The sequence below is a fragment of the Monodon monoceros genome, unplaced genomic scaffold, assembly GCF_005190385.1.
Source record: "Monodon monoceros isolate NGI ecotype Baffin Bay Population unplaced genomic scaffold, NGI_Narwhal_1 Super_Scaffold_15, whole genome shotgun sequence".
In the NCBI taxonomy this organism is placed as follows: Eukaryota; Metazoa; Chordata; class Mammalia; order Artiodactyla; family Monodontidae; genus Monodon; species Monodon monoceros.
In genome coordinates, this window is record NW_021703771.1 from 17711523 (window position 1) to 17723919 (window position 12397).

General features: G+C 39.5%; 1 protein-coding gene across 1 annotated transcript in view; it reads left to right on the forward strand.

The window, feature by feature from the left end:
- The window catches only part of LOC114896293 (cytochrome b5 reductase 4), a 342009-nt gene that overhangs the window by 2600 nt on the left and 327012 nt on the right, over nt 1-12397 (forward strand). Inside the window, 1 exon segment of the mRNA XM_029224266.1 lies at nt 2585-2738. Within this exon segment, the coding sequence (XP_029080099.1) occupies nt 2585-2738 (154 nt within the window).

The following is a 12397-nucleotide window of genomic DNA, read 5'->3' on the forward strand; positions in this document are numbered from 1 at the left end:
CTTTATTTGAAAAGCCGGCAAACGGAGAAGCTGGTGGGCTCATCCCCCAAAGAACTATCTTGCCTGAGTTAGAATTCAGGCTTCTTTTATACTAGAAGGGGAGGGAGTAAAGTCAAACATTCCCTGTTTCCCATCAGCCTCCAGAGAGGATGTGTTAATTTCTTCGTCTCTGCAGTCATTTGCAGGTGGGCCTGGTCAGGATGTTTCCTGTGAGCTAAACAAAGGTATTTTAGCTTAATGCTCATTGCCCGGATAGCCGGATTCCCAGAGATGGGCCATTATGTATAATTTAAACTTATAGGCGACATCCCTTTAGTGATTAACTTGTAATAGATTCTTCCCTATTACACTGAGTGGCCAAAGCTGGCAGCTTTTATACTTTTTAGACAGACAGTACATTTGAGAGGAATTGATGGGACAAAGAAACTTAGGTCTGGATACTGAATTGGTAAGGAATTTGAGCAAAGTTTGGGCTTGGGTGGTAAATTAGTAAACAAATAACAGGATTTGTTTACTGGCTTCTTGGCCCTGAATTTCCTATCTCTGGTGAGAAGGATGTGTTTCTACCTCCCAGTAGAGGGAGGGCACCTTTCACATGGGAGATTTATTTCCTGCTTTCAGGGAGATAAAGAGGACAGTCAAAGTGTTCCTCTTGCATGGCCTGCCCTGGGCCCCAACATCTCTGTTGTCAAAGAGTTTAGTCCAGCAGGCTTCACAGACTAGTAAAGAGGCAGTTATAAATACCATAGGGACTGTAACAGTCTGTTATGACCTTGAAGGAGTCGGGGTCAGAAAAGGCTTCTGGAGGAAGTAATGTCTGCGGGGGAGAGAGCGGAATCAGTTTCCATTTACCTAAAAGCATAGAATGGGAAGGGGCAAAAGTTAAAACGTGGAGCTAGTGAGGCAAACTATGACCAGATGATGAAGGGCCTAGTAAACCACTCGAGGGTATTTAGAGACATTATTATAAGGATTATGAGGAGCCACTGAAGGAGGGAGGGTCCTAGATTAGATTTGCATTTCCAAAAGATTACTTTTAACTACCCTGGAGGTGATAGAATGGTGACAGAAGTGGTTTGGGATGGGAAAGATCGTATGTATTCTCACACTTTACTTCATTTATGAAGACCAAGAGACCTAGAGAGTTTTAGCGATGGTAAGATTGGGATGATGTGGATTGGTAAGAAGGAATGTGAAGTTGGAAAGGCACCACAGACCTATTAACTTGGTTATTTTGGGGGCAATTGAATATCTAAAACAGATACGATTCAGGAAAGTGAGATGTGTGTTTTAGTACTTTCGGGCCGCTCTAACCGAATATCATAGGTGGCTTATAAACAACAGAAACTTATTTCTCACACTTCTGGCGACTGGGAAGTCCAAGGTCAATGCACTGGCCAATTCTGTGTTTTGTGAGACCCCAATTCCTGGTTTGTAGCCGTCTTTTTAGTGTCCTTACTTGGCGGAAGGGGTGAGGGAACTCTCTAATGCCTGTTTTATAAGGGCACTAATCCCAACAACTTTATCACCTACCAGAGGCCCTGTTTCCTAGTACCATCACATTGAGGATTAGGATTTCAGTCTATTTTGGGGGGACACAAATAGCAATAAACTTCCTTGAATATGACTGCTTTTATGTTAAACAGTTATCTGGTACTATGTTACAAACTAGTTATACAGGTTAGATGTCTTGAAAAATTTCCACTAGGGTGTCTCAACTGGTTAAAACACTAATTGTACCTCTTATCTAAAAGCTTTGAAAATGTATTTTGTAAAAAAACCCAAAACCCACAAAATCCCAAGCATCCTGTTATTAAACCCTCTAGGCAGAGGAGAAAGCAAAGTTTTGTGCAAAGCCCAGGTAATAAATAATTTAGGCTTTGAGGGCATCATAAGGATTCAGCCTCTTCACCACCAGCACCACCACCATGGGTGGAAATTACTCGTAGCTCAAGGGCTATACAGAAACGGGCATAGGCCAGTTTGCCAACCCCTTCCCTAGAGTGTGACAGTTTAGAGACATTATTATAAGGAATATGGGGAGCCACAGTTTTATTATTTTCCATTATTTGATAACCTTTGTTTCTCAGTGGATTCTTAGAAAACATATTACCATCTCATGTGATTTCTAATATTCTGTGTATGTTGAAAATCTGGAAAATCAACTTCAGCCAGTTGTTTCTGTTTTCTTCTATCAAATCCCTTGATTTTTAAGGCAAAGAAATTTTGGTCCAAATTGGTAAGCGACTAGAACATATTAGTGGTAGAGCCAGGACCAAAATTTGTTTTCTGACTCTGGGTTCAGTACTATCCTTGTACTATGATACCATTTGGATGGGCATTTGGGTGCCAGAATTTCTAAGCCCTACCTCATGGCCTAGGTACTTTATATAGGGTTCCATTTATAATTCTGATATCAGCTCCTAAAGCTGAAGAAGACTTTTAGAATTGTTATATTTGAGTTTTCTTATCTTTTGGAGTGGGAATCAATAATGAAGTGGCCTGAGGACCAGCAGCAGGAAGGGGAAGGGAAAGCAGCTGACTCGAAAAAACCACACTGAATTCTTCCCTGTTCCTTTTTGAGGTCCCTCTGAAACAGGGCAGAAGTCTTATGGATTGGATTCGACTGACCAAAAGTGGAAAGGACCTAACAGGATTAAAAGGAAGATTAATTGAAGTAACTGAAGAAGAACTTAAAAAACACAACAAAAAAGATGATTGTTGGATATGCATAAGAGGTAGGTGGTATTTATTATGTACTGCAAAACGTTTTGGCTAGGGTTTCCAGTTGTAATGCTGTACAACCCCTTGGTCCTGTTATTTGGTGATATGATTTGCAATTAGCTAACAAAAATATGCCTTACACTGGGCAATAAATTCTCTAATTCGGAATTTGGGTCTGAATTAGGGCAGTATTTCTTTCCTAAGTCACTGTTCACATAGCATCCCTGGACTGTATTCCCTTTGAAAGAAAACAAGTGTTTACCAGGCAATTTAATACCAAAGTAATAAAATTATTCAGTAACACCTAGTTTATGTGGAATAATGTTCCACCTTTGTGCCGTGTAACAGAATTCTGTAGGAAAAAATGTCTCTGAGAATCTAAAGTAAATCAGAAAACCCACATTAAAGCCAAATCCTTAGTTCTCACTTGCAGCACTTTTTATTACTTAATCCACGCTTGTTAGCAGTGTGAGTTACCTGATTTTTCTAGCCCACAGCAAATTAGAAGCCCCAGGCTAGAAATGGATAGATTGGGAGAGAGTGAGCAGAGAAAGAATGATAGTTGATGGAAGTAGTTCTCATGGTGTCCTACAGCCTGGTATCTGGGAGAGAAGCAAAAACAATAAAGGGCTTGCAGCTGTGCACTGGGTCTCCACAGCAATGTCCTTGAGTCATCTAGACGGGGTTCAGTATATCCACTATCCTCAGTTTAAAGAAGAAAGGAAGTGTGTCATTTATTGCCGTTATCGCAGTTGTAATTTTATCATTGTGTAATTTTGGTTTGTTGTCAGTTATCCTGAAGACACTGTCACCTGTATGAGGGCAGGGACCATGTCAGTCCCCTGCTGTGTCCTTGGTGCCTGGCACATAGAGGTCATCAGTATGTGTTTGTTGAACTAGTGCAACACTTAACCATTCTTAAGAAATTTGGTTACTTGAAGAGGTGGTTGTCACAGTAGATCAGTGGTATAGTAAACGGAAAGACACCAGTAGCACTGTTAGTTTGCTGGGGACGCCCAAACAAAATTCAACAAACTGGGTGGCGTAAACAACAGAAATTTATTATCTCACAGTTCTGCAGGCTAAACTTTAAGATCAGGATATCTTCTTTGGGCTTGAAGAGGAAGCTGTTCCATGCCTCTCGCCTCTCTTCTGGTGGTTTGCTGGCAATCTTTGGAGTTGCTTGGCTTGTGGTGGCATCACTCTGATCTCTGACTTCATCTTTATATGGCATTCTTCCTGTGTGATTGTCTGGGTCCAAATTTGCCGTTTTTATAAGGACATGGGTCATATTGGAGGAGGGGCCTGCCCTACTCTAATATGACCTCATCTAATTACATCTGCATTGACCCTGTATCCACATAAGGTCATGTTCTGAAGTATTGCAAGTTAGGATTTCAATGTATGAATTTGGGGGTACACAATTCCATCCAAAACAGATATAAATGTTTTTCAGTGGCAGAGGGTATGGAATCTTCCAGGAGGGGATGACTTAGCTTGTTCTGAGACAGAAGAACAGATGCTCAACTTTTCAAAGTTTCTCAGGGAAATACACTGTGGATAGACCAGTAACTTGGAATGAGGATTCTGCCAGACACAAAAAGCTCCTTTTGCCATTTGATAGGGTTTTTAATACCTTCCTTGCTTTCTCTCCGTGCTGCATACCCGTTTACCAGGTGCAGGTAACTGGCACAAAATGACCTCCCCACTGTGCCCAAGTGTCTTCTGCTGGCCTGGGTGAAGTGGAGGTCAGTTTCCCACGAGGATTTCTCAGCTGGTCCAGGCTATGGGCGTGTCTGAGCTGTTTCTGCAGTAGGAAGCCACTTTTTCAGAAAACTGTCTCATGTGAACCCTTCACATCCTAGCGCTATTAGATAAATGAGGCATCGTTACAATACAGTCATACTTTTTTATTCATTTGATGTACTGATGGAGGTCAGGGACAGGTTTGCTATGTTTAAAAAGTAATACATGTTGCTCCCAGTTACATATCTCCCGTAATGATTTGAATGGATGCCACTCTTCCGGTTAGGTTGTTGATTTAAGGATAAATTCTTTTAAAGTTTCTGTTGGAGAATGTATTCTACCCTACTAATAATTAGGCTTTCCTCCCCCACCCCCCCCCCGATTGCAAAGTAAGATGTGTCTTTTTTTTTTTTTCCCTTTTGACAGAGTTTGGTTTTTAATGTTAATAAAGCAACATTTGATTTAGGCCCTGCCCTGGGACCCTCCACTCTAGGAGGAGAAGATAAATAACTGATAGACAAGTCTGAGCGAAGTGCCCTACGAGGGCTATAAAGAAAGTGATGTCAGATTGCAGGGAGGGAGACGTGTGGGTTAGGAAAATCAGAGACTCTTTTGTGATAGAGATAAGCCTTGAAAGGGTAGACAGGATTTCAACCGGAAGGGAGGGGGAAGTACACCCAAGCGGAGGGAAATGCTAACCAAGGGTCTAGACACAGAAAAGCTGGAGGTATGTTCTGGAGCTTAGGCTGCCTGTTGGAGAATTATAAGAAAGAAAACTCTGAAGGCATGTTAGGGCAGATTATGGAGGACCTTGAAAGCCAAGCTGAGAAATGTGTTCTTAATTTTGATGGCAGTGTGAACTGTTGGAGGTGCTTGAATGTGGGGACAGAGAAGGCCTTGGAAAAGGTAGTCTGGTGGTGGGCATAGTGAATTGAAATGAGACTAGGAAAGCATTTAGCTCTTACAGAAGTTCAGGTGGTAATAGGTGAACCAGGATGTTGACAAAGGCAGCAAAGTAGGATGAATGAGGATGACAGACAAAGTAGGATGACAGACAAATTCCCGGTAATTTCTAACACAGTCCTCTATGAAAGTAGAAGAAAGCACAGGACTGAATGTAATTGTCTTTTTCTTCTTAGCTGTTCTAATTTAAAATGTTAGTGATACCTTCTTAAAGGGAATGTATGCCAATTTAGCTTTGAAGGTCAGTGCTAATGTTTGGACCCAAGTTTTAATCAAAGCTCTACCACAGGGAAGCATGGTATCAAGGTATATATTTTTTTCTTTTTTTAAAGTATTGGATTCTTCATTTTCTAACAATTGCCCCATTTTTAGATTAGTTCAAATTTCAGCTTGATCAGACCAAGGGAGGACACAGTGTCTCTTTAGAAAATATACACTTTGGCATGGGTTTTTATAGCTAATATTTGGGGGACTTTTTTTTTTTTTGAGTACATAGCTGTTCTGCTTAATGTTCAGGTGTGCTAAATCTAGTCACGTTCGTAAAAATGATGGTGTAAAAAGAGCACTTGGCTGGCAGCTGACTGTAAAATGTGGGCATTGGTCTGGAATGATCTCAAAGGCAGGTTTATGGAGTTTCTGATATGTTCACTTAATTCTCACCTTTCTCTGTAAAGTATGTAATTCCTATAATGCAATAGGAGTTAATTGGGACATTGAGGGACTGGATGGGAGAGAGATAGCTTTTTCAAAAATTTTGTTGAATTTCCCGTTAATTCATGCAATTGTAGTTTTCTCTTTTATTGCTATTTCTCTCTGTCTCTCTCTCAAGAACTAAAGGTGATTTACAAATATGTGAAGCTTTGAACACGAACATTTAGGTGTTTGAATAAAAATCTAAATCACTAATCTGTGAGAGCTCTGTAGAGCCTAGATCAGACTTTGTTTTTTCTGTAGTATATTTTACTGTAGTATGTAATCAGTGTGGGTAATGATGTATTAAGTCATGAGATCATCTTTTGGCATCATTTTAATCTTAGGGTGAGGGGAAGTGTGGCCTGATACTCAATAACAGTCCATTTAAATAAATGATATTTCTAAAAAGTTGATTACAGTAAATATATTGGCCATTCTGCTGTTAAAAATTTAGTGAAGGGCTTCCCTGGTGGCGCAGTAGTTGAGAGTCCGCCTGCCGATGCAGGGGACACGGGTTCGTGGCCCAGTCTGGGAAGATCCCACATGCCGTGGAGCGACTAGGCCCATGAGCCATGGCCGCTGAGCCTGCACGTCCGGAGCCTGTGCTCCGCAACGGCAGAGGCCACAACAGTGAGAGGCCCGCGTACCGCAAAAAAAAAAAAAAAAAAAATTTAGTGAATGCAGTTCCCCAGGTGGGATTTAATGGATTTCATTTATAACTTAGAAATGAACATACTTTGATTTCTCCTAATGCTGATTGTCATATGCTAGTAAATTGAAGAGGCCTGCTTGAGACCATTGTAAAAGTGACTTTTAATGGGTTTGTATTTTTCATGCTTCAATAACTAAAAAATCTTGGCAGATTGATTCCAAGAAATGGTATTTTTCCATTACCGTTTCCTAGATTTCTAGGTTCATTTACAGTAAACTTTTAAAAAATTTACTTGTATGACAGTAGAGTAAATTTTTATGAGTGCATCAATCCTCATTATTCCTGGGTTTCAAATTTGCCTACTCACTAAAATTTATTTGTAACCCCCAAATCAGCACTCATAGTGCTTTCATAGTAATTTGAAGACGTGCACAGTGCAGTGAAAAATTGTTGCTGCCCGAGCACACGTTCCTAGCCGAGGTCAGACAAGGCAATGTTCTGCCTTCTTGTTCCAGCTGTCTTACAAGTGTCTTTTTTGCCGTTTTTTTAGTGCGACATTTTTCACATCCTGTGCTTTTCGTTGGTGATTTCACTGTATACATGCCCCCCGCCCCACAAGGAGAGTGCTGAAGTGCTGTCCCAAGAATGCGGTCATGTGCCTTCCGGAGAAAATATCTGTTAGATGAGCTTTGTTCAGCCATGAGTCATAGTGCTGTTGGCTGTGAATTCAGCGTTCATGAATCTACAGTATGTATTGAATAATATGTCAAGCAGAACATACATTAAACAAGGTTATGTTTTGATTGGTTGACAAAAATGTGACCAGGGCCTTGCAGGAACCTCACCTTGTATTAATATTTTCCCTTAGGAGCAGTGGTTCAGTGTTGGCTAATTCAGTGTTTGAAGTGAGTTTGAGGAACGTTAACTGCCTAGAGTAATGAGAATTGACTGTGGTTCTTTAGGTTATCTTTTATTTATACTTCAGTAATAATAAAGTAAAATAAGTTTTATACTTTTTAGGTTAGATTCAAACCCACCAAGAAGAGAGCTGACTTTTTTTTTTTTTTTTTAAACATCTTTATTGGGGTATAATTGCTTTACAATGGTGTGTTAGTTTCTGCTTTATAACAAAGTGAATCAGTTATACATATACATATGTTCCCATATGTCTTCCCTCTTGCGTCTCCCTCCCTCCCACTCTCCCCATCCCACCCCTCCAGGCTGTCACAAAGCACCGAGCTAATATCCCTGTGCCTTGCGGCTGCTTCCCCCTAGCTATCTACCTTACTACGTTTGTTAGTGTGTATATGTCCATGACTCTCTCTCGCCCTGTCAAAGCTCACCCTTCCCCCTCCCCATATCCTCAAGTCCGTTCTGCAGTAGGTCTGCGTCTTTATTCCTGTCTTACAGAGCTGACTTTTTTAAACACCAAGTTCTTTTCTCCAGGTTTCCTTAGCTCCCTGCTTCAGTGCTGTTTTGAGAAACTAGTATTTCTGTCTCTAGCTGAGAAACTTTTTCTATCTGAAAATTTTCTTCTAGAAGCAGTTTTTCAAGTTTGGAACTAATGCTTTAATATATAATAGAAGGTATTATCACAGTAATATAGAGTGCCTGTAAACAATACTGTATTGTCATTCCAGTTAGCTCAACTATTCTGTACATTGTCTGCTTTGTGTAACAGCCTCCTTACTTGCTTCTTGACAGTTTGCAGGTTCTCGAACAACTCCCTTCTGCTATCACTTGCTTGTTTAGGAAATACAAACCAACATTTTTTCAGGTCTATTTCCCTTTATTCATCCATTTCTAATCTAATCTGTAGGTTCTCAGGTTGCCTATTATATACCACTTATGCAGGTAATCTAGTCTGTTGATTTTATTCTGTCCTACTGACATATGAGACCATTCCATTTCTTTTACTTTTACTCTGTCTTTATCTCCTTAATTGTTATTCAATCTCTTCTTTCTTTTTTTGACTCTTCCTCTCTCTGTACCACCCTTTCCATTCACTAAAAATCCACTAGAGGGGAAAAAACTGGTGTTCTGGGCGAGTGGAGGAGGGCCTCATCTAACCCTCAGGTGTTTTGCTTGATTGACACAGTGGTTTACAGACTTCAGCCAACATTTAGACATTTCCTTTATAAGAAAGCTTTTGATTACAAATTCAATTTTAAAGAAATTTTTAGGGCAATTCAAATTTTCTCTTTTTCTTGTGTCAGTTTTTATAAGTTACATTTCTCAGTATATTTGTTAATTTCATCTGTTATTTACCATGTTGGCATAAAGTTGTTTATAACATGCTCTTATTATCTCTTTAATGTCTTTAGGTTCTATAGTGATAGACCCTTTTTCATTCCTAATATTGATAGTCTTTGGTTTTTTTTCTTTATCAGTCTTACCAGAAGTTTATCAGTCTTAACTTTTGGCTTTGATTTTCTCTGTTCCTTGTCCATTTTCTATTCACTGATTTCTACTCTTGTTACTGGGGAGGTGACTGTTTTAATTTCTCTTCTTCAACATTGGCATCTATACTTCTGTGGTGATAATTTGCTTGCAATAACTCTTGTTATAGTCTTAGTTAATGTCTGAATTACCTGGTAGCAGGAAATTCAGTGTTGGGATTTTTATCCCAATTTACATTTTAGCTGTTGCCATTATCTTTTTACCAGAGAGTTTTGCTCACTTAAACTTATTATCCAGTCACATAATTCTCAGATTTTTAATTAAAATCACATATATAGCTCAGTATTCTTTATAAGAAGTGTTTTCTGTTTTTAAACAGCTTAGCAGGGTGATGATGTATGAGATCTGTGCTATGTGCTAAGTGTTTACTTTTCCCAACAAACCTGTGAAGTAGGTATTCTGATTCACGGATGGAGGCACGGAAGCTTAGCGAATCCTCATTTTCCAAATGATGAAACTGCAGCTGAGAAAGTATATTAGTGGGGGCTCATGGATGTAAGTGGCAGAAACTCCAGCCTAACTTGGTTTAAGCAGAAGGCTAAAAAGTTACACGTGGAGCTGACTTGAGGTGAGGATTGGTACAGGGGCTCAGGTGGTGTCCTCGGGATCTGCTTTCACACTGTCTGTCAGTTTCCCTTCTGGGCTTGCTCCATTTTAGGACTAACTCTTCACAGCAGCAAGATGACCACAGCAACTGTAACCCCAGTTCTTTTCAGGTTCTCTTCCTTTTATCTAATAGCTAAAAGAAAAGCCTTGGAATTGGCTCCGATTGGCACAGTTTCGATCATGTTCTCGTTGCTGGAACTGTAGTTCTATTTAGGGGGAAATGGTGTACTTAATCACTTAAACCTAGGTCACAAGTTCATCCTGTAGCCTAGAGAGGGGCCACAGTGAAGAGTCAGGGAGGAGGATGTGACTCCTTGAAGAAAAACTGCTGCTGTTGCTGGAAGGGGAGTGGACGCTGGGTAGGGAAAACATTAATGCCCGCTGCAGAGCATAGAGTAACTTGCCAAAGCCATAGCTGATGAGAGTAGAGCCAGTATTTTAACCTAGGCAACCTGATTCTAAGCTGTTATGCTTAAACTACACTGTACTGCTTCCTGTTTTATCATATTCAACTCTAGATTGGATCCTGGCCTAGCCTTTATGCGTAACTCACTTTGAGTGCCATTCATGAATTAATTTATTATGAAATTACGATGGAGTGCCTGTTACTTGTAGCTCTTCCCTTGTGCTAAATAGCATTGCTAATTAACAGTCATACAGGATAGCCTTCCAAGACAATTTTTATTTTTAGTAATTTAATGAAATATAGCTTTTGCTTTCTGTGTGACTTTGTGTGTAGTTGTCATTCATAAAAAATAGAGACTATAGGTTTTAACTTTCTCTTTCTCTATATTGGTTCACTCGTTTAATCAGTATTTCTTGGGGTCTACTATGTTTCATGCATGATACCAGGTTCTGGGGAGTGACATGGAAATTTAAAACAGAGCTGGCCCCTGCTCATGGAATTCACAGTCTGGCAGGGAACACAAAGTGTTACTCAAGTCTGAGGAGTATTGTGAAGGAGAGGTCTGCTGTGCTAAGAGTGAAGATTCCAGGAGATTGAGTAGAGATGAAAGGTAAATGGGCATTAACCAGGCAGAGAGGAAGGGGAACGATATTACAGGTTCCGGAAAAAGCACGTGCAAAGTCTAGGTGGTGTGATTGTGTGAGAGAAAGAGCCCAAGTGCAACACATAGGTGTTCACTGTGAATATGAGGAACTTCAAGTTAGTGATACCTGTATTCTTTCTTCTCAGTTTCTTGTATTGGAAAGTCAAAGACATCATTCTTTCTAAGGCACACTCTTTTCTAAGGCTTGGCCCTTTATGTGCTCTTATTAGTCCTCTCCAGCGTCTTCTGTGACCTCAGGTAGTTGTTTATCCTACATTGTTGAAACACCCTCAGTTCTTTCCTTTCTTTCTTCCAACAGCTTCTTCCTTTCAGTCTCCTCATTTTTTCTGGTCCTCTTGGAGTTTGCTTCTTCCCCTGGACTTTCTTCCTCAGTATTTGATGTATGTCCTCTGTTAGAACATCTATAACGTTTTTGGGCCATTTCTTCTATTTTTGTCTTTTTATTTAAATTGAGTTTCAGGGTATTAATATGCAGCTTCTCTCCCTACCCCTAGCATCTAGTACAGGGCATGGCTCATGGGCGGTGTTCAGTAAATATCTTTTGAATCACATGTAGGACTTTTAAACCACATATGGTAGGGATATTTTAATGATTTCACAAAATAGTGACCAGTTGAGGGACTTTCATTTTTGCTGTTTCCAGGTTATTGGCTCTTAGAGTTAGGGAATATATCAATTCCTTAATCAAAAAGTTTGTTATTTCTGGACAGTTTTCTGACATATACTCATGGTCAGTTATTCATTTTTGAGCTCATAGAATGTGAGCTGCAGCCTGATGGGGATCCTATGTTCTCTCTCCTTTGTACCGCTTCATATTTCCTTTTGCAGACTTTGCACACAGTAGGGGTTAAGTAAATATTGGAGATTTCTTCAGGGCCATTTTTTGCCATTAATATTTTCAATTAAACCTTCTATTTTGAAAAAGCTTCAGACTTTCAAAAAAAGTTGCAAAAGTGATGCTGTGAACTCTAGAAACCCTTCACATGGCTAGATTCACCCATTGTTGACATAGTCATCATTATATTTTAATGAATCCATTTTATCTTCACTACTAACTTATTCTTTATACCTTTTTGTCATCTTTGTTTTAGTCATTGCTGTAAGTGTCTATGATACACAATTTTAATTTATCACAGTCTACCTTCAAATAATATTATACCATTTTACATACAGTGTAAGAATATACTTCCATTTCCTTCTCCAGCGTCTTGTGCTATTATTGTTATTCATTCCGCATATGCTATAAATCCTGTGACATGTTACTATTTTTGCTTTAGACAGTCACTTATCTTTTAAAGAGATTAAGAAAATGAAAAAAATTACCCACATTTTTACCATATTCAGTGCTTGGTATATTTTTGTGTTGATCCAGATTTCCCTTAAAGAACTGACTTTCACATTTCTTGCACTACAGATTTGCTGGCAATGAATCCTCAGCTTTTGTTCATCTGAAAACATCTTTATTTTGCCTTCATTTTGAGGA